At 41.7% G+C, this 22,678-nt stretch overlaps 1 protein-coding gene across 5 annotated transcripts in view; it reads left to right on the top strand.

Annotated features, from left to right (window-relative positions):
• The first annotated feature begins 2,417 nt into the window (after window positions 1-2,417).
• The window catches only part of MITF (melanocyte inducing transcription factor), a 151,977-nt gene continuing 131,716 nt past the window's right edge, over window positions 2,418-22,678 (top strand). For all 5 annotated transcript variants that reach the window (XM_063291569.1, XM_063291572.1, XM_063291577.1 and 2 more), the window contains exon 1: window positions 2,418-2,644. In XM_063291569.1, the coding sequence (XP_063147639.1) occupies window positions 2,541-2,644 (104 nt within the window). In that variant the 5' untranslated portion in view covers window positions 2,418-2,540. The remainder of the gene's footprint in view (window positions 2,645-22,678) is intronic.

Genomic DNA, 22,678 nt, shown 5'->3' on the forward strand with positions numbered 1-22,678 from the left:
GGCCTTCGATGTTAGTAGGAAGGGAAGACAAACATCATAATAATCAAATGTACCAAAATCCTAGGACCAGCAGGAACCAAGGTGGCTGATAAGTTCTACAGACCCCCAAACAGATGGGAATAAATATGTTAAACCATTCAATTCCCAAGGCCACAGAAAAAATTCCAAAAGGCAGTATCAAAATGTATCCCTGCTGGTATATGTTATGAATAGAGTATTAGATAGACAAAAGTGAGCAACGAAGATAAGGAACTGGATATGTCTAGCCTCAAGAAGAGAAAGAGAGGGGAGGCATGGTAGCAGTCTTCCAAAACTTGAAGGGTTGTCATAGGAAAGAGGGCGTGGGTTTCTTCTCCGTAGCTCCTGGAAGTAGGACAAGGACCAGTGGGTGGAAGTTTTACAGAGAAAGATCTAGACTTGAAATAAAGAGGAGTTTCCTGAGCACGAGAGCTATAAAGCAGTGGAACAGCCCACCTCTTGGCCTTGTGGGGCCTCTGTCACGGTAGGCTTTCAAGCAAAGGTTGGACAGCTGTTTGTCCAGGATGGTATAAGGAAATCTGCTCTGGGCATGGGGCTGGTCTAGAAGAACTTCCAGCTCCCTTCCAACCCTATGATTTTAAGAAAACGCTACCATCCACATACCAAGAGTTAAAACACCCTTTTGCTGAGTTTTGAGACTAACTGACCTCAAAAATTTGTGAAGAAAGAAGGGGACAGAAGAGAATTATGTGCACTGTTGCTTGCTGGAAAGCTGCATATACTAATAAATAAAATAAATCCAAATTAGGCAAGAAAGGTTTGTTTGTTTGTTTGTTTGTTTGTTTATTTGTTTATTATTTATTTATTAATCAAGTTTATCACCGCCCATCTCCCACAAAAGGGACTCTGGGTGGTTTACAATAAAACATAAATAAGAGGAATATAAAACTATACAATAATATAATACATAATAAAAATAAAAATAAATATAATAGGAACATGATGGCTAAAAGTTCTCTGTGATTTGCAAGCAGAGCAGGGTCCTTCTACGAGACTAGCCATCCCCAGAAATGACTATTCTCCCTCCCGCCCCAGGCATGATGACAGAACCAGGTTGCTAGAACTAATAGAAGAAATAATAATACCAATCAGCCCTCCAATGATTCAAAAATATTTCAGAAAAGGTCCTTTTATCCTGTGTGTGTGTGTGTGTATGAAAGAGTGTGAGAGAAAGCAGGAGAGAGAGAAGAATCAGTAGTTCTTCTGCCCTTGGACTGGACATTTTTATTTCTCATTGGATTTATCTTTCTTTCCCTTGAAATTAGGCACTGAAAATAGCTAAAGGCAAACATGTAAAATAAAATTATGCTAATTGTAGTACAGTAAGGTTTTTTTAAAAAAAAACACTAGTATCATTAAAAGAGTTCCACTGAAGAGATGTGTCTTGATATCGGTTTCCCAAAACAGACAGAAAAGCAATCAGAGGGAGTTCTAGATGTTCCACATTTGCAAGTCACAGAGGAAAATGACAGGGCCTTTCATAAGTGGGGACATATTCAGACAGTATCCTTAAGATCTGGGGAGGTTCTGAACAACTTTCAGAGCACTAACGTTTAAAATGTACACCTGAATTGAATTAAATCTGAACATTTCAGAGTAAATAGTGGCAACCAGAACAGATCTTTTAATATGGGTGGCATGCAAGCATATGCCACCTTGTTTAGGTGCCTTGTAAAAAAAACCTGCAAAGAAGAAGCTCTAATTAGTGTGTATGAAGGAGTGTTATCAGATCAGGTTTTGTATGTGGCTATGCTTGTGCATGTGGTTTTCTCCAGCAAGATAACTTCAGATGCTTCAAAATACAACATGTGTGGTGACTTTACTTCACTACTAAGCAAGTCCATACCCTGAAGGAATAATCTCTAAGCAAACCTAAACACAGATCCTGGAGCATATAAGAAAACTGAGGGCGTTTCTAAAGTGCTTTGACACTGGCGACGAGTAAATACCACTATCTAAGACAGGACTTCAGGACAAAGGCGAGGGCACCCCTGTTCAGATGCAGAAAGCAGGCATGGCTAGCCCCCAACGAAAGCTGCAAAGCCTGATTTCCTGGAAGGCTTAAGCTTCGGCTCTTTTCATTCTAGGAAAGAAGAGCAGCCGTGCACCCGAACCGCGAAATACCCTTGGCCAGAGCTTTTGCTGACATTGACAGGACGCCTGCCGCTGTCTCTCTCGGCTCCGCCCTCAACTTACGTCACGCTCCGTTAGCCTTCTGGGAGTCGTAGTGTAGGTTCTCCGCAGAGCCCTAAGATTCTGTCCCTGAAAGACTACCATTCCCACGAAGCACCGGGAGGTAGGTGTGCGCGAAGGGGCGGGGACCGCGGAGTCAATAGTGGGCAAACCAGGCGAAACGCAGCCGAGTCGGCAAATAAGGTGAGGCGAAGCTGGAGTAAGTGCGCGCGGCCAGTGCTCCGCGACCACCGGGCAGGCTGTACTTGAGGGAGGACGGGACGCTGCTTCCCTCCTTCCGGTGGGGACGCGGGGCGAGACAAGGGGTCATGCAGGCGGAATCGGGGATTGTGCCGGACTTCGAGGTCGGCGAGGAGTTCCACGAGGAGCCCAAGATCTACTATGAGCTGAAAAGTCAGCCCCTGAAAAACAGGTGCGCGCTCCCTTCCTGCCTCCTCCTTCTCCCTCTCACCCCCCCTCCCCGCAATCCACGTCTTCCTCTCCGCCTTTCCTTCCTCTCCTCCCAAGGCGGTTGCTTTATCGATCAAACAAATCGATAGGTGGGAGCGGGACATCTTCTGCGCCCATTCATAACTCCAGCCAAGGTTACACACACACCACACCCACTCCTTTTTGCGGCTGGAAATGCTGCTTTCCAAGCCGCTCCGAAGAGCAAAAGGCGGGAAAATCTGCGCAGGGGGATCTCCGTGGGCGCCGCCTTGCCAGCTCCCCTGTTCCTCTCCCCTGCGCGCTTTTTCCTCCTTTCCCTCGCCCGCTTCCCTCGCCCGTCCTCTGCCCTTTCCCCCGCCGAAGGCTGCCTCCCCCGAGTTGGCCGCCGGCTTGTTCGCTCAACGCCTCCTCTTTTCTCCTCTCGCCCTCTTTCACTTTTGCTCAGGAATTCCTCCTCCCCTCGTCGCCCGAGCGCGCGCAGTCGTGGAGCTGTCATCTCTCGGGGGCTCGGGACTCCCTCTTTCCTTCCTCCCCACGTCGGAGAGGAAGGAGTGACTTGTCCTGGGTGGGTGTTGGGGGAGAGAAAAACGCAGGGCAGGTGGCTCGCCTTTGGCTCTTTTTGCTGACCGCCGCAGCTACTGTAGCAAAAGCCCTAACGCAAGTGGTGTGCTGTTCTGCCACCCTCAAGTTTACGTAGACTTCTGTTGTTTTGCTTTGGAAGGTGTGCGCATAGTTCGTTGGCATGCTGGGCAGAAGAGGCCCTGCCAGTTTGCTCTGGGGGTTTGCTCTGGGGAAGTCGGCATGGCAAAATAGAGGGGCCGCTCAGCTCTTGAGCGGGCGCGCGCCTTCCCGTGCCCCACCCCCGGCAATGTGGGTTTATTCTGCTGCTCCTTCAAACCAAGTCTCCCTCTGACAGCCGGTGGGTGGGTGGGTGGAGAGGGGAGTGGGAGAGAAGACAGGGAGGGCTGCAGAAGAATCCTGGTGGCTTCAGGCTGTTTGTTAAAAAAAAACAAAAAACAAAAAACAAAACTTTTCAAAAAGAAAAAAATAATACAAATATTGAAAGGAAACAGCCCAGGCTATAAAAGCAGCCATTTAGTGAGTGGTTCCTGTCATAATAGCAGTTTTGTTTAGTGTGTGTTTGGGCGAGGAAGGAGGGGCCAAGAGCTGTGGCTGGTATTATGTAAAGGGTATTGTTGGACCTCTCACCAGAGGCATTATCTGGCCTCTGCTGGGAGTTACAGATTTCCACTGATAGTTTCATGTGTACTAAGCGATGTAGAATGGAGAGAGAAAACTCTCATCTTCTTAGGTCTGTGACTGCCTTGGACGGCTGATCACGTTTTGAATCACAAGGGTTTCTATACCATTGAATTGTTAGCTGTCTCCTCTGTTCAGGAATGTGATTGGCAGGATAGTCGGAACCCGCTTGCCTTGCACTCTTGGCCCCATGTATACATTATACGGATCAGAAAGCTTCATATGCAACGCTAGGTGACAAGTACAAGGCACAGCAAAGGAGCTAGAGGCTGGATTCACCTATTATGCCAAGTCATGGTTTTTCATTTATTATTTCAATTTTTACTCTGCCCTTCTACCCAGAGGGCACTAGGGGTGGCTAATAATACAACATTATTACATAAAACATTAACAGTTTTTATGTAACATACTATAGCTAAAGTTGTCGCTAATAAAAAGTCCTGGCTGAAGATACATCTCTTCCTGCTTAAGCCGCAATTGGCTGGGTTTGCACAGCACACTAGTTACTCAATTTATAGCTTGCTTTTCTACTCAAGTGAATATTCTAAAAAGTTAAATGCATACATTAAAATTCATACTAAAATCAATTAACAACTCAAATCCTAGCGGAGAAAATGTGTCTTTACAAATGTAGAAAGTGAAGGCCAAACATAATTCCTGAAGAGTGGGCATAATTTAGAAGGAACGGAGTGAAAACCCTCTCCCATGTGCCTGACATAGCAGACCTCTGACAGTGGCAGTGAATAAATACAGGTCCTTAAAAAGGCTTCTGTTGAAGGCCTTAATGGTTGGACAGGTTCACCATGATGAGAGAGGCAGTCCCTCAAATAGCCCCTAAGCTATTTAGATCATTAAAGATTATTTACTTAATTTCATGGTAATCTACCCATTTCATTTTGTACCAACTGAGACTTCCAAATCATTTTCAAAGGTAGTCTCATTTAGTTACAGTAACCCAGATACATGGTGATAAGAGCATGAGTCATTGTCGGCAACATAATCTGGTGTAGATAAGGCTGCAACTGGTGTACCACTCTCAGCTGGTCAAAGGCCCACCTGGCCAGGATTTCTACCTACTATCCCAGTAGGGGTTATGAGTCCAAGAGGGCCCTTGTGAGGAAACTTGTGGACCTTGTGAGTTTCTTTATGGGGAGAGCAACCCTTATAGAGCTAACACCGGAACCATCTTGGAGCCACCATGTTTCTAAACAAGTAGTAGCTTCACCTTGCTGAGATTAAGTCTGAACTTCCTTCTTCGCATCCATATCTTACAGTGTCTTGTTTCACAGCATCTCTGGTTCTGTAATGGCCTGTGGGAATGACCTTGGGAGACAGGAGGAAGAGCTGCTGCCTACACAACCATCATGCAAGTAAAGGAGGGGAGAAGGGCTTTCAGACTTGCAAGATTGATGTCAGCCTTCAAGGTAGTTCAGAGAAGAAGCACAAATCATGAGTATTAACACTACCTTTATTGTAAGGTTACAGGAACAGAATCTTGCAAGTCTGAAAGCACTTCTCCCCTCCTTTACTTTTACTTTCCAGAAAATAAATGAAGGTCCCTTCTGAGATGCTTCCTACACCTCCTTTCCTTCTGTGGGCTGAGATACCTTTTGCATGATGGTTGTCTAGGTAGCGGCTCTTCCTCCTGCCTCCCAAGGTCATTCCCACAGACCATTACAGGTTCAGCCTCCGGTAAGAACTTAAAGTTGAATATCATCAGTCTACTTATGATGCTTCACACCAAACTGGCCGATGACCTCCCACAGTGGCTGGCAGATGACCTTCCACAGTGGCTTCATGTAGTTGTTGAAGAGTAATGGTGAGAGAGTGGTACCACCCCTCCCCCCACTAATACTGATTGGAATTGCCCATTGCCACAAAATGGTGCCTTCAGTTTCTGGTCCCTGCAGGCTGTCCAGAAGGATACCATGGTTGCTGGCATCAAAAGCTAATGAGAGATATAATAGGACGAAGAGGAGTGCAGTCCTACCCTTAGGTTTTTAGCAGTGGTCATCAACTAGAATGACAGCTTTGTTTCCATCCCATTCCCAGGTCTGTCAAATACTGGACAGCAGCATAGGACCAAGAAGCAAGATGAATACAGTCTCATTAATCAGACTGAATGCCAAGAAATCTTGGAAACAGTTCTCCTTTATTAGTGATTACATTAAGAGGAGATCTCTGTGAGTTTGTTGAGTTGCTTTTACCTAGCTCCTTAACTGATGGGCTGAGGCCTTGCTTAAGAAATAAGGGCTAACTGTTCCTCCTCTGGCATGTTTTGAACAGCCTTTTCTTTTCCATTTTCTGAGGAAACCCTTACAGAATCCCGGCCTAAAAAGGGTGTAGATATTCTGCTTCATCTGAAGTTGAACCTGAATACTAACACTTTGATTTGTGTCTGGGAACTTGTAGGTTTTACAGTACAGGCATATAATCTTTGCTGCTTGCACTAGCTAGAAGACTTCCTGTGGCATTTTAATTCCACTGCAGCTTCTGAAAGCTTTTCAAGGATAGACCCCTGCAGAGCAAGTATAAGCCATCAAGGTGGAATGTGAGGAAGGTGTTGATACTTTTTACTAACTTGAATGGTTTCAGGAAGAACTGCTGCTTCAGCACTAGGCATGAGTCTACATGTAGAAACTCTGTCAAGCTTTCTCCCTCATGTTTTTAGGAGAACTTTAAAGAGTTTTCTTTCTCCAGGCTTTTAACCCTGGCTAATTTTTATTGTTCTCCATCTTGGGGGGAAGGTGATTGATTATTAATTGATTTATTGTTATTTTTATAATTTTGGTGTACTTTATGTCTGCATTTTTTGTTTTAACTTGCTGTAATCTACCCAGAGTTTTTGAGTTCAACAGGGTTAGGGTTAAATGAAATGTTTTATATAAGTGAAGCAAATACACTGTCCGCTGCCACTATCACTTTAAGTTTTTAAAGTTTTAAGCTGAGGATCAAGCAACACTTCCAGACTGTGGACCTGTTGTTCAGTGGGAGTGCAGCCACATTCAGAAAAGGCTGAATCTCAGTCCCTGAGTCAAGTTTCCTATTTCCTATTTACGATAAGAAATTGTCTTGTATGGATTAAATTTCAGCTCATCCAACACATTTTTTTTGTAATTTGGTCATGTTCTAACTCAAAGGAAGTGGGGTTACTTTAAAGCTTCAGATGATCTTCCCCAGCAGTTTTATGTAGATGTTGAATAGCATGGGACCAGAACTACTGTAAAATAGTATGTCAGGGCCCAGTCCTACCATCTGATCCAGAAAGGTACCATGACTAAAGATACAGAAAACTCCATTGAAAGCTCAGTTGAAATAATCAGTTGCATCTAGAACTTTGAGCTTACCATCTTCCCAAAAATTGTATGTTTGAGTGTATAATCAGCCATCAACCATGGTTTACAAATCACAATGGCTAGGATCATGTTGCCCACTAAGCTAATAACAACCAAAACATGACATGGCTCATTACATGAGTCAAGCATTGTCTGGGTTTACACATCATGCTAAGCCATAATGTTGGCTTAGTACAATCAGTGAGCCTAGATACTTTGTTTGCTGCTGTCATTATATTTATGAATATCTACAATGTTGAGTCTGTTTGAGCAAGCACCTACTGAACATGATTTAAAGGTGAAGATTTTTTTTTCTCCAGAATAATCTCCAATTGCTATTTATATTAAAAGATCCTATGATGGGAACCACTGAGGGCAAATATGCCTGCTGAATTCAGTTACATACAGGCTCCTTTGGAGTTATTGAATACTGTATTATACAGTGTGCAGAAAAGGAGAAAGAAATAATAAGTCAAAGAAATTAAAGGCATGAAATAAGAAAAAGGAAAGTATCTCTCTATAACCTTCTGTTCTTGCAAACCATCCTTTCTTTCACCACATCCAGATGCTACTTCAGATGCCTTTTGTTCTTTAACCTTCTCACCTCACTATTTCTGAGGATCTCATCAACTCCATCCACAACTTTCTTGATTTTCCTTTCCCTTTCCATCCATTCACTCTTTGTATTTAATTTACAATTCACTCCTTGATTTTCTCCATATAACCAAACCAGTTCAGCATTCTTCTTTCATATTAACCTTTCATTTCTGTGTTTGACCCACATTCCTTCAGCAGCCATTTATTCTTGGGCCTGTCCCTTCTTGTTTTACCACACACTTGGTTCTTAGGTACCCCATTACCACTAAGTTCAATTTACTTTTATGTTTCTCCTGAAATACCCACCTCTCACTTCCATATAACACAAAGTAGGCATTTTATCTTCAGTAAACATTCATTCCTTGCAACAGGCCAGTTGCATACCTTCAAATTTCTCTATCCATTTCTCCATCCTTAGTAAATATTCTACCAAGTTATACTAATTCATCTACTTACTTTAATTTTTTTCCCCATTTGTGTATAACTTGCAAACTTGCCTTCACATAACCTTTCTTTCTCACATTAATACATTTCTCAGTGAAATCGTCTGCACATCCCTACTTGACATAAGGCTGGACTGAACTTCCCAAAGGTTGCTCACTATCATTTCTTGCACCCTTCCAGTCAAAATTCTGAGAAAACCCTACTCAGACGTATTTAACAAACTAATCTTCCTGTAGTTTTTGCATTCACTCTTCTATTTTTTCCTTGGTATAACGGAATAATGTTAAATTAGTCCCAAAGCCCCTCTATGAACATAAATCCATATCTAGATTTAAACATTTTCCCAGTTATATCAGCTACACCTGCACCCTTGCCATTTTTCAACATTCTCACTATAGTATAGATTTCCTTGTTATCATTTTTATCCCTTGGGCACTAACAATTACAAACACATCCCCTCCAGCAGCCTACTTTCAGATAAGCAGGGATCAGCAAGCATCAGACAAACAGGCAGAAAACAATACCATAATCAAGGAACTACCAAGGAGAAAACCACAGCCTAGCAACACTGGCAGGGCAAGCTGCTGTATATAAACAGGGAGCAAAACCCCACACTCACTAGCACTGATGATGTTACCTAGTTGGGTAATGAAATGTCTGCAAGCAAACAACGAAGCTCAGACAGCACCAAGGACTCCCCAGTTCAACCTTGAGCTACAGATACTCTCTTCTGTCGGGGCTAAAAATTGTTTTAGTTCTACTCTTCGATATACTATTGTTATTCCCATACAAATCTCTGAAATACTCCTTCCAGCATTCCCTCATTGCTATTTCATCTCCGATCACTTTTATTTTTAACCCCATTCACTCTCTTAGAGGCTCCTTTTTACCCCTCTTCACCTACTTCCAAAATAATGTTTTGTTTTAATCAAAATTGCTCTGCAGTTTTTGGGCCTCTCTTAACCTTTATCGTTTCATGCTCTGTTTGAATACATTCATGGCAACTGTCTTTTTTTCTATATACCCTTAGGATATATTTCTCTCATTCTAGTTTTTGTAGCAAACATTCTCTCATATGACTTTTTTTCACTCACAGCTGTTTACCTCATTATTCTACCAAGACTCCTTTTTCATATTTCTTATTAGCATAACTCCACACACTTCTGCAGCACTGAAACTTATGCTTTTCATTCTGTTCCAAGGAGCCTCCACATCCTTGTTCCATCCCTTCCCTCCCTCCCTTCCTCCCTCCCTTGTGGTTTTTATTAGGAATTTTGATTATAGTAGTAAAAATTAATACAAACTAAACTTAAAGAAAAGAAAATAGAGAGGAGTAAAAAGTGTAAGGAAAAAGAAGGATAAGAAAAAGAAAAAGAGAAGAAAGAGAGAAGTAAGAATATAGTAAAGAAAAAGAAAATAAGTATATAAAGAAGTGACTTCCAACCTTCTTCACAACAAGTATAAACAAATTTAGTGACTCTTCACCCTCTTTAAAGTTACAGACATGTATCTCTTCATCCCATATCCCATCTCTTATCTATAAATAAATCCATAAAGCATCATCTTTTCAGTCCTGGTGTCAGCGGAAAGTCCAAAAAGGATTTCCAGAAGTAACAACATATCTTGTTTTAACCTTGACCAAATAAACCAACTTTATATTCCATCCTTTTACTTCTAACAGTCTTAATCTTCAGTTCATTCAAATATTGTCATAGGATTTGATTTCTCTTCATTTCTTCTTTGTCCCATTGCACAGAGTTCTTCAAGGCTTTAACAAGCCTCTTTTGTAAATTGAGTAGGAAAAAATTATCCAGGTCACTCTCTTGGTCTGCCATTTGTATTTCCTTTTTAAATTTTGAAACCTCAGCCAGTTTGTTTTGTAGATCCAGTGAGACATCCTTTTCTAAATCATTCTCTTGGCCTGTCAATTGTAAATCCACTTTTGATACCATCTCTATCTTGTCAGATAAAATTTGTTCTACATCTGACATTTCTTCAATAACATCTTTTGGACATAGCCTATCCATAGAAGCAGTCCTCGTTACTGATATTGTGGCTACCATTTTTGCATTCCATTCTTCAAAAGTCTCCTTCAGTATTTTTATTGTCATAACCATCCTGCAGGCTTGTATTTCTTTTCCCTACCTAAAAACTTTAGTCGCCTCTAGCGTCCAGTTTTTAGAATCATGAAATTATTTATCTATGTTATGTCTTGTAAACCAAAACAGGATCTATTTCCCACAAGAAGCTGTTTGCACTTCATAATTAATTCCAAAATCTTACTGTAAAAGTTTCAATATTCCAATTTTATCTGGACCCTTAATCCATTTATAACTTTCTAGTATCAAAATCTTGTTTAGCTCTTTGCTGTTTATTTCTGATTCTTTAAATTCTTAAGCTTATAATTAAAGTTTTATTTTGTTCAGGATTAAAGGCAGACTCACCTGGCATTTTTCAAACTTGGCATTCCGAAGGTTTCTAATAGCTTAGAAGTAATTAATGAACAATTTCTGAAAATGATTAGAAAGTGAGTATTGCGAACTTAGTGTCCTTTAAAGTCTCTGCCATGGTTGTGAGCAAGAGGTTCCAGGGAACTGGTCTACTCACTGATTCCTTGGTCTTTGCCGTGGTTGTCAGCTCCACTTTCACAGAGCCGCCTTCATTAACCAATACCTCCCCCAGAAGCTCTCATCCCATCCTCTTTCCATCCACTCTTTGGGAAGATTATTCTGTCTTCTAATACTTTTTCATACAGGACTGATACTTTCTCTTTCTGCAGTCATTCTACTTTCACCATAGAACGTTTTTTACTTCTTTCCTTTTCTTCCATTTTTTTTGATGTTGCAAAAATGCATTCTTTACACTATCAAAAACAAGTCGTCCCACATTTACAACCTCTTATCACCCTTATGTTCTTCACTAATTCTCCGAAATGTGGAAAATAAGCAATCCAGTCATACTTTTAAGATTTATATTCATTCTTTTGAATCACACACACACCTTTCTCTCTCTTTCTCTCTCTTATCTATCTATCTATCTATCTATCTATCTATCATGAATTAATAGACATGCTTAAATTATTCAGATACTCAGCAAACAGTCACCATCTCATTCATTCTTTGGTCTTTGAATGGACCAATCATATTTGTTCTACTTTCTTGTTTCATCTCCATCCATTCATGTTACCTGACCGAATGGTAAGAGTCAGTTTTGGTACATTTTGGCGATGATGATGATATGTGGGTAATCTACAGTTGGATTCATAGTCTAAGACTGGTGGAAACTAGATGATTCAAGTCCTAACCAAGGACCTAAGAATTATTAAGGTAGCGTCTAAAAATATAGGCAGTTCCAAGCAGGGTGTTTTGTTTTGTAAAATTAGGGTGTTCAGGTCTGATAAATTCAATATTTCCAGATATCGAGGGAATCCTTAAGGTATTGCTGTGAGGGCTCCAATCATGATTGGTATAACAATGGATTTCTTTTTTTGTAGGTGTTCAACTTCAGTCTGCAAGTCCTGGTATTTTGTAATTTTTTTCCAATTGTTTTTCCTCAATCCTAGCAGCACCCAGTATAGTAACATCAACGAATCAGACTTTCTTCTTTTCAATAACTGTTATATCAGGCATGTTATGAACAAGATGCCTGCCTGTTTGGATCTTAAAGTCCCATAAGATCTTAACTCGCTCATTTTCCAAAACCTACTCAACTTGGTAGTCCCAGTAGTTTTTACTACATTCGAATCCAAACCTCTGGCAGAGTTTCCAATGAATCATTTTGGCAACTCGGTCATGACACTGCTTGTCAGTTAGAAATTTTGCTGCAGCCACTGATCAAATAATAATAATAATAATAATAATAATAATAATTAATAATAATAATTTTCCTGCCATTTTTTATATACCTAATACTCTTGCCTTCTATTTTCCCTACCACAATAACCCTGTGAGGTGGGTTGGGCTGAGAGAGATTTATGTTACAGTATGCTACAAGAACAATTGACATTTAAATTCACCTCTTTATACTATGCAGACTAGGGTCTGTAATCTGGAGACCACCTTGCATGATAACATACCATCGTGTTGCTTGTGTTTCACAAACCAGGAGGTGTTTGCAGTGTATTGATACAGGATCAGGATGAATTCCATCTGGAATAATTGGTTTGGTCCATGACTTCAAAAGGCCTTCTTTGACAGATCTTAGATACATGAGTCAGAAGCTGAATTGGCAGCTATCCTATGGCTCAGAACCAGACTAGCGTTACCTCATATTAGTATGAGGATGTTAGTTAATTGAGTTGTTCTATCTTATCCCCGACAGTGTAGATAGCCATATTTGAACACTTGTTGTTCAAATAGGATTTTAATATTATTTACTGAAGAACCTTGTGTAATATATAAAAAGTAGCCCCTTTATGTTCCTGTATCTGATATCTTATCTGCTTTTTCCTTATAATCATGCAGCTTGCTGTATTAGTACTCAGATAGGTTCATATTTGAACTGATTGCACTTTGGGAAGCTGATCAAATAAAGAAGCACATTTTCCATTGTAGTCAAAAGGTACCAGTCCCAGCACAGTCCCAGATCAACAATCTGATGCTCAGTTGAATGAGTTCATCAACTGAATTGTCAGAAATTAGAGGGAAGAGGGCTGAATCTCTCTGTTACCATAAAGCATTCTAAATAAGGGGGTTCCTCAATTCAGTAATGAAAATCAGATTGGGTGTCACTCTACAGTTTTTTCTTAATTCTGTGGTTTAAGTGGCAATCATAGCCTGACAAATTGGTTACTATGAAAACTGCCTAAGGCAGCTATTGACTCTTTTTTTTAAAAAAAATGTGCAACTTTTAGGAAAGCCCTCTGATGTTATAGCAAGACTAATGGAAGAATAACCTCAAAGCAGAGATTTGTTCTCCATTTGTTTGCTGCCATTGCATCCACTGAGAAGCTAAGCTAAGAAGCTTTTGATGTTGTTCTCTTGTCTTGTCACGTTTTTCTTGCTGTCTGCAAGGAAAGGCATCATGAGTTTGGGCTAATGACAGTCCCCACCATTAGCCTGGCTGGCTGGGGCTGATGGGAACTGAAGTCCATACCACTGCTTTGCTTTCAGTAAATGATCATGGTCCTGTCTTTGGAATATAAAAGCCTACTTTATATTGGCTGAGTTTATGGATTTGCAAAGCTGTAATGGGCTCCATTTAGTTTTTGGTTAGCCTATTACTGTATGTGAAGGCAGCTTTTGTAGTTTGTAAGAGAAAATTGATAATTTAGAGTGGTTTGTAAGTCCAACTATTGTGGCTTATTCCCTGGTTAAGTGAACAATGGCGTAGTGTAATGAGGGTAGCAGATCATTGATCCCTGTAGCTTATTCCAGCATTTCACATGGTTCCAGGGAAGGGTGCTTGCCTGAAGACATCAGAACCTGACTCTGGGATCATGGGCTGAATGGAAAGCTTGGGCTTCAGCATTACTTCATTTATTTTTTTAAAAAAACATTATAGACAGCATATGCCAGCGTACTCCTGGACTTCTTCCTTAGTAGCTGAACTGGGCAACCTGCCCCATCTGAATTTTTAAAAATATTATTTTAATTAAAAAAAAATAAGCTGGCATGCCACAAAACGAAGCATTAGTCTTTAATACCATGTTTATCTGCAGGAATGCCTTTGGGCCCCATAGAAATCCCACTGGGAAGGCAGAACACTTTGTGGAGGGCCAGTTCTCTTTCTGGTACATGGGCATTTGCCATTGGGTGCATCCACCATGGTGGCTATCACAGAACTCAGAATATCAGGTATACCCCTGGCTACCCCATGTGGCATGTGGTGGTATGTGAACCCCGTCAAAGTACATTCAGTGATTCCTTATTATTTCTGCAATATCTTATTTTGAAATGGAGCAACTTTCACACTGGGATTTGTGCTACTCTATTAGTGAGATAGGGCAGCGTGATGTAAGTATTGAGGAAAGTAGCTGTATATTGCCATGGAACTTCAGAACTGTAAGGGAGTTACCTACAATTTCATGGAAGTGTTGAGTTATTTAATATGTTTTGGTGGAATGATTGGATGGTTGAATCTGAGGAGATCTGACTTCAAGTCTCATTTGGCCATAAAGGTCATTAGATAACTTTGGCCATACAATCTCTCAGCAAATTTGTTTCACAGACTTGCTGTAAAGATAAAATTGGAAGATGTTTGTGTGTGGCGGGGGGGGGGGGATCATGTGCAACACCGATGTGAATATAATATCTCAGGCATCTCCATATTTGGAATTAATAAAGCATATTATTGGAAACTCTCACAAAATGGCAGCTATGATAAGTGCACCCAAAGAGATACAAATCATGGGCTGAAGCCACGCACCATTTTATTTTTTAAGGATATCTCCTGGGTCTGTATATGAGACCTAGAGATGCTGATGGAATCTCCGGTTACACTTGAAGGTGGGGCTTTGCTTTGAAGCATGATAGCTTCCCATTATTTTTTTAATTAAAAGAACTTAAAAAAATAAAACTAGGCAGGGCAAATAGTTTGTCTACATTAAAGGTGGTGTGGATGGGCATACTGCAGCTCTTGGTTAGAGTAAGTAAGCTAAGCTAAGTAGAGAGGTGCAATTTCTGTGCTACATAAGTCACAAAATACAACAGAATTCAGTCATAATGGTAATAAATCTGGATGTTTGTTGTTGTGTCAGCAACCTCTGTATCTCAAGTGAGTGTAAGCCAAGCTACGGAGTATTAGTTGGTTTTTTGATGTCTGCCATTCTAGGGCTTAAATTCATAATTAGATATGAGGTATTTTTGAGGCAGGAACCTGAGAGTGCTGATAGCACTTGTATTGTCTGCGGAGTAACATTTATACTGCTGGTACTCCACAAATCATTTTAAAATTGCACATATAAATCAGTACAAATGTTGAGTGATTTAATTTAATAGTTGTTAACAGGAGCTGTGCATGAAATGAGCAACTTCCCAGATTGGAATATAAAATCAGCAAACCAGTAATATATGTAAAAAAGACTTATTTGGTTTTCCTTTGATGACCTGGCCCCCAGAGCATTCCCATCAGTTGAAGGGAAATACTGTAGGAAGTTTCAATGATGAGAGTTTTCTCAGCTATAGTGGCCTGAATATAGAGCACCTTTTGCAAGGAGGGCTGTTTGGCACCCACATTCCTCTTCTTCAGCATTTGAACTGGCAGTTTTGAAAATTTAAATATCTTCAGTATGGTGTGGGTGTGAGAGAGAGAGAGAGAGAGCAAGAGAGAGAGAGAGAGTGCTCTACAGATTTTTCAGCATACAGTACTAATGATTTAAGAAAGCATTAATTTGATAGCAGTGGAAGGCATTATAAAATATTATTTTTTTCCTCCAGGAGATTCTGGTAGGCATTGAAGGGGATGATTGGCATTTGATTTGATTTGGCACAGGTCTTTTATGTTCTTTCAACTCCTATATAGTTCATAAAATCATAGGGTTGGAAGAGACCTTGAAGGTCTTCTAGTCCAACCCCCTGCCCAGGGCAGGAATTCTCATAGTGTCCCAGACAAAATGGTTGTCCAACCTTTGTCAGAAAATCTCCAGTAATGGAACACTCACAACTCCAGGAGGCAGGCTGTTCCACTGCTTAATAGTTTGCATGGTCAGGAAATTCATTCTTATTTCAAACTTGTATTTCCATCTACCAAGTTTCCATCTGTAGGTCCTTGTCCTACCCTTAGGAGCTATGGAAAATAAATCCATACCCTCTTCCCTATGATGGCCCTTCAAATATTTGAAGACTGCTGTCATGCTATCATGTTATGGTCAACTGTATCAAAACCTTACTAAAGTCTAAGTACACCACATCCCTTTGTCTACTTCTCTAGTCACTTCGTCCATTTTTTAAACTTGTCCCATTTGTTTCTCAGCTTATCAGACCACTCTTTAAGTGACCTTGTGTAATGATTGCCTATTCCAATAAAAGGAGTCTCATCAGTAGTTACTAGAGAAAACTAATTTATTGAATGAATAGTATGCAAAGTACGAAGAAAGCTGAGAATGAGCAAAAGCGCGCCAAATGCAAACTTAAAAAGCCTTGCTCCCGTTGCGAACCCTCCCCTCAGGCTAGCATAGCAACCCCCCCCCCCCCAGATGCTAGCAACCGTTAGAATCGGCCTGAGAAAGTAACCTTGAACAGCAGAGATAACTCAAACATACATTCCAGAAGATTACAAGTCAGCACAAAGGAAATTTACCAGCGTGGCCAGGCAGGCACGCAACTGCAGATATGACATGTGAAACGTTACGAGGAACCATAAACATCGGAACGGGAACATGACATACTGCCCCCCCCACCAAGAAAAAAACTTAATTGTTAAGGCGCAGGTTTATCAGGGTAAGCAGCGTGAAACTGAGCAACCAAGTGGGGAGAGCGCACATGTTGTGCAGGGACCCACTCTGGATGAGAGAAATGCTTCCAGCGAATCAGATATTGCAGAGTGGAATGGAAACGTCTAGAGTCTAGTATTTCCTTGACTTCGAAATGTTGTTGACCATCAATCATTATGGGGGGAGGTGCAGCCGGCTCAGGATGCCAATGGGTAGACTCCACGAATGGTTTAAGCAAACTGCAATGAAAAACAGGGTGTAAGCGCTTGAGATTGTGAGGTAAGTCCAACTTAAAGGTAACAGGATTAATCTGAGCAACAATAGGAAATGGACCTATGAACTTGGGCGCCAGTTTTTTGGATGGTTGAGGGGATTTGATGTATTTGGTGGAAAGGTATACTCTATCCCCTATTTGAAAAAGAGGTTGTGGTGCCCTTTTTTCGTTGGCATGTCGTTGATAAGTGGCTTGAGCATCGGCTAAAGCTTGCTGTAGTTTTGGCCAGGAATCTGCCAGTTGTGAGGCCCAATCGGTCGGGGAGGTGGGCGAGGTAGACGGTGGAGGCAATTCAGGAATAGGGACAAAGTCATGGCCGAATACAGTACGAAAGGGCACCGCCCCAGTACTTTGATGCACAGCATTATTGTAAGCAACTTCAGCAAATGGCAGGAGGTCTACCCAGTTGTCTTGTTGATAATTAACAAAAGCACGTAAATATTGCTCCAACGTGGCATTAACCGCCTCAGTATTTCCATCCGTTTGGGGATGAAAAGCCGTGGATAGCGCCTGTTTAGTGCCCAATAGTTTCATAAATTCCCGCCAAAAGCGTGAAGTAAATTGTGTTCCTCTGTCGGTCACCAAGCGGGCGGGGCTACCGTGTAATCTGTACACGTGAAGTAGAAAGAGGCGTGCCAGCTGTTGTGCAGATGGTAGAGACGCACAAGGGACGAAATGAGCTTGCTTCGAGAAAAAATCCTTAACAACCCAAATGACAGTCTTTCTCTGGCTAGGAGGTAGATCCACAATAAAATCCATAGAGATTTCCTCCCAGGGGTGGGAGGGATTGGCCACTGGCTGCACAAAGCCCTGAGGTTTCCCCCCTTTTTGTTTTGCAGTAGCACAGACAGGGCAAGACTTGACATAGGCTTTTACATCTCGCCGCAGGGTTGGCCACCAGAACTGTCGACGCACTAGATGAATAGTTTTTGTAAAGCCAAAATGCCCAGCTGTTTTATCGTCATGAGACCTGAATAGCACGGTTTTGCGCAAGGTTACAGGCACATAGAGGTGATCATCCTTCCATGCCAAACCTTGCTTCAAAGTAACCTCGCTCTGATTGTTTTGCAACCAAGTATCCGATTTCAACTCTGCCAGAAACCTTTGTTGCAAATCTGCAGGAACGGATACATGTATCGCGCTAGGACCGGCAGGGGTGTCAGGTTGCTGCGCTCGCGTCTGACTGCGAGTGACTGCTGCTAGTGCCATTTGGGAATCTGTCCAGAGGGTTCCCACCACATCTGGGGCTGTTCCCGAATCCTGGGGTTGGCGCGATAGTGCATCAGCTAAAAAGTTTTTCTTTCCCGGAATGAATCTGAGTTTAAAATCAAAACGGCTGAAGTACTGAGCCCATCGCACTTACTTAGGGCTGAGCTTGCGAGAGGCAGTAAGGGACTCCAAGTTTTTATGATCAGTCCACACTTCAAAAGGGTGTGCCGCCCCCTCCAATAGATGCCTCCAATTCTCCAAAGCGGCTTTCACCGCAAAAGCCTCCTTTTCCCAAACATGCCAGTGTCTCTCTGTCTCAGAGAATTTACGTGACAGATAAGCACAAGGCTTTAATTGTCCTTGCTCGTCGCCTTGCAATAAGAGGGCACCAATAGAAAAGTCTGAGGCATCGACTTGCACCACAAATGGTCTGTCAGGATCAGGGTGTTGCAAGATTGGTTCAGAGGTAAACAGTCGCTTGAGTTGGTCAAACGCCTGTTGACAAGCAGGCGTCCATTTTAGGAGTGCCCCTGGATTCTTTGATTTGCGGGTGTCTCCCACACCCTTTGTTTTGAGTAATTCAGTTAGGGGTAAGGCAATCTCAGCAAATTTTTCTAAAAATGGACGATAGAAATTCGCAAATCCGAGGAAAGATTGTAGTTGTTTGCGTGTGCGTGGGGGTTCCCATACTAAAATAGCCTCAATTTTGGCAGGATCCATTTCAATGCCTTTATCTGAAATCCTATACCCCAAATAATCAATTTGTGTTTGATGAAATGCACATTTGGATAGCTTGGCATACAATTCAGCATTTCTCAATTTGGTTAACACTTGCCTAACCAATTGCACATGTTCCCTCATGGTTTTTGAATATATTAACACATCATCTAAATAAACCAAAACCCCATTGAACAAGTGGTCGTGCAAGACCTCATTTATCAATTGCATAAAAACCCCAGGTGCCCCAGCCAATCCAAACGGTAACACTTTATACTGAAAAGCCCCAAATGCACAATTAAAAGCTGTTTTCCATTCATCCCCCTCCCGAATGCGAATGCGATAATACGCCTCCCTTAAGTCCAATTTAGAGAAGATTTTCCCCCCCGCCAAGTGGGCTAACATTTCCTTGATGACCGGGAGGGGAGATTTGTTTAATAGGGAGACTGCGTTTAACCCACGGAAATCCGTGCATAGTCTTAAAGTTCCGTCTTTCTTTGATCTAAAGAGTACTGGAGCACCCACTGGTGAATTGGCTGGTTCTATGAAGCCCCGCTGTAAGTTTTTGTCTATGAATTCACGAAGAGTAGCCAATTCCTTTGGGGTCATTGCATATACCTTTGGTCTGGGCAACTTGGCATTGGGAAGAATTTCAATGGCACAGTCAGTTTTCTGATGAGGCGGCAGCCGATCTGCCTCCTTCTCCCCAAACACATCGGCAAAGTCCTGGTATTGGTCCGGTAGCCCTTCCAACGGTACAGCGAGGGTATGCAGCGTTGACACTGCTGCCCTCCCCACATTGGTATCCTCCTCCTCATCATCCCCAGGAGGGGCTTTATAGAACCCATCTGCAAAAGTAACAGTTCGGTGTACCCAGTTTATACTAGGGTTCTGTTGAACAAACCAAGGCATCCCCAGAATGACCAAGGGACCACCCACCGGTGCAACCACAAAGGGCAACTTTTCCCAGTGGCTACCCAGTTGCAAAGCCACTAACGCTGTAGACTGGGTGACTGGTTTTCCCCCCGATATAGATCCATCCAATTGGGTGAAAATCATGGGACGTTTCAACGGGAAGGTGGGTAACTCCAAAGCAGCTACTACATCAGGATGCATTAAGGAACGTGAGCATCCAGAATCAATCATAGCCCATAGTTCCACAGTTTTTGTAGGGGAACCGAGCTTAAGTCTCACGGTTAACGTTGGGAAATTTCCACTCACCGAGACATGATCGCGCCCCTCTTCTTCCACCTGCACCTTGGCGCGTTTTAGAGCAGGTGGCTGGAGTTCTCTGCCGGTTGGGAGGCTTCTTTTCCATCTTGCCCACCATAAAACAAGTCCACATCCTCCACCAGCTCTGCTACTGTCGCTTTCAGCTTCCTCGGTGCCACTGGTGATTTCCCCCCCGATCTGTCTCTCCGTTCCTCTGGTTTCCTGCGGGGACATGCAGCTGCCAGGCGCCCCTCCTTACCACACCGCAGGCACAATCCTTTGGCAAAACGGATAGTTTGAGTACACTTAGCTTGGGCTTGCTCAACCTTCGCAGCCAATTGTATCCACTCATACAGCGTTGCTGGGTCGTCCCATACAACTGCCCATCGTAGTATATCTGGTCTTAGTCCATCTTTGAACATCTCTACAAGGGTGGTGGCAGACCAATCCTCTACTTTGCCGGAGAGTGCTTGAAACTCCAGCGCATAATCTGAGACTGATCTGGAGCCTTGAACCAACTCCCTTAGGGCTACCTTTGCTTTTTCCTCAGCTAGATGATCACCAAAATGCATTTTCATTGCCCACATGAAATCATCAAAGCAATCCAACTCCAAAGCGTCCATGTCAACCAGCCGCACGAACCAGTCTGCTGCCCTCTCTCTTGCTTAGCCTTTCGTGGCTGTGGTGGCTCTTCCTCCTGCACCTCTGGCGCTAGCATAGCAACCACCCCCCCAGATGCTAGCAACCATTAGAATCGGCCTGAGAAAGTAACCTTGAACAGCAGAGATAACCCAAACATACATTCCAGAAGATTACAAGTCAGCACAAAGGAAATTTACCAGCGTGGCCAGGCAGGCACGCAACTGCAGATATGACATGTGAAACGTTACGAGGAACCATAAACATCGGAACGGGAACATGACACCTTGCTAGTTTCATTGGGTGTCTCCCATTTTTTTCCTCTCACTTTGGTAGCCTACCTCAAGCCAATTAGTATATAATACTTCAAAAAAGCTACAGTATATATACACCATATTCAGCAGCACATGAATTGTTCTTCAGCATCCTTACTGACAAACTTGAAGTTATTCTCACAGAGTGAAATTCATAGCAGTTATTGAGATTATACTGGATCATTCTAAGGAAAAGAAAGAACTTGGCTAACAGAAGCAGAGGCTAACTGTGTTGGAGATGAAACCACATAGAACTTTGTCACCTGAGATCAGGGCAATGATGCAAACTGTGTGGGGCCATGAATGTTGTCTTTGTATGCAAGGCAGAATTCTTAGTTTACCTCCTGGGGTTGTGGAAAGAGAGTGTTGGGTCAGTCCTTTACTTTCCAAACCATTTAAGCTTATTTCAGGATGTTTTCATGTATTTCCTGTCCCTAAATGGCAGAAAATGTGCTGCTGATCTGTACAGTAATCACAGGACACTTATGGAGGCAACATATAATATTCTTGGGGGCCACATGCAGCCCTATGACTTTATTGTAGGACTTCAAGGCAGGGCTACTTTCAGCATCATTTATTTATTTATTTATTTGATTTTTATCCTGCCTTTATTATTTTTATAAATAACACAAGGCAGCAAACATACCTAATACTCCTTCCTCCTCCTATTTTCCCCACAACAACAACCCTGTGAGATGTACATGCAACAGCTAATGCAACCTATCCTTTTTTTTCAATCATGGTATCCATAATGTGCTCTAGAATGTAGTGCAAGAAGGAAGATAAAAAAATGGGTCTGTCAGTGAATATGGTTCTGTGCACAGAATGACAACATTAGATGGAATCCTTTTCTGTGGTATACTGTATATTATCCTGTAATGATATTACTTAATGATGGGTCATTTTTATTCTCTTTAAATTTTATTGTTTATATTTTTCTTCAATCATTTGAAATGTATGCCTTGAAATAGACCACGTTTACATCTCCCATTAATATTTGTTCACTTCCTTATATCAACAACGTTATCAGTATTTATTTATTTATTTGTGAATCATATTTATATGGCCAGTATATTTATCACTGTCTTAGTATTAATTTTCAAAATACTGTTTTCAGTTTTTCATAAATAAAAGCATAGCTGTTAGACAGTGTGAATCATGAGACAGTGAATAAAATGGGTAATGTTTCATATTTGAATTTTTAAATGTTCAAATAATCCTCCAATAGAGCAATTCTATGACTCTTTTGAATGTATCAGACATATGTTTGCATAAGAATCCAGCTCTTTTTTCTGCAGTCAAATGTTCTTCATCTCTCCTACAATGTCTTTTCTTTAAAAAATTCTGATATCCACAGAAGAGATGTGATTAGGGTCTCTTGAAACAAAATAACCACAGTTCTGAAATTCAGTGTGAGAAGGAGGAAAAATCCCAGGTTTTTAAAATTTGAATACTGTTTAAACTTGTTTCATTGTGCTAACAAGTCAGTCTAATTTGATCTTATAAAATTTATTTAACTTTTCTCAATAGTGTATGGGTACATTGCTCAGATTTAAAATAACTTTTGAGATGGTATTCACTGAGTTCTACATACTGCTGCATAGCTCTGCACTGCAGTTTGTTCTGGCTACTGTTTATATCTGTT

Source organism: Candoia aspera, chromosome 2, assembly GCF_035149785.1.
Source record: "Candoia aspera isolate rCanAsp1 chromosome 2, rCanAsp1.hap2, whole genome shotgun sequence".
Taxonomy (NCBI): Eukaryota; Metazoa; Chordata; class Lepidosauria; order Squamata; family Boidae; genus Candoia; species Candoia aspera.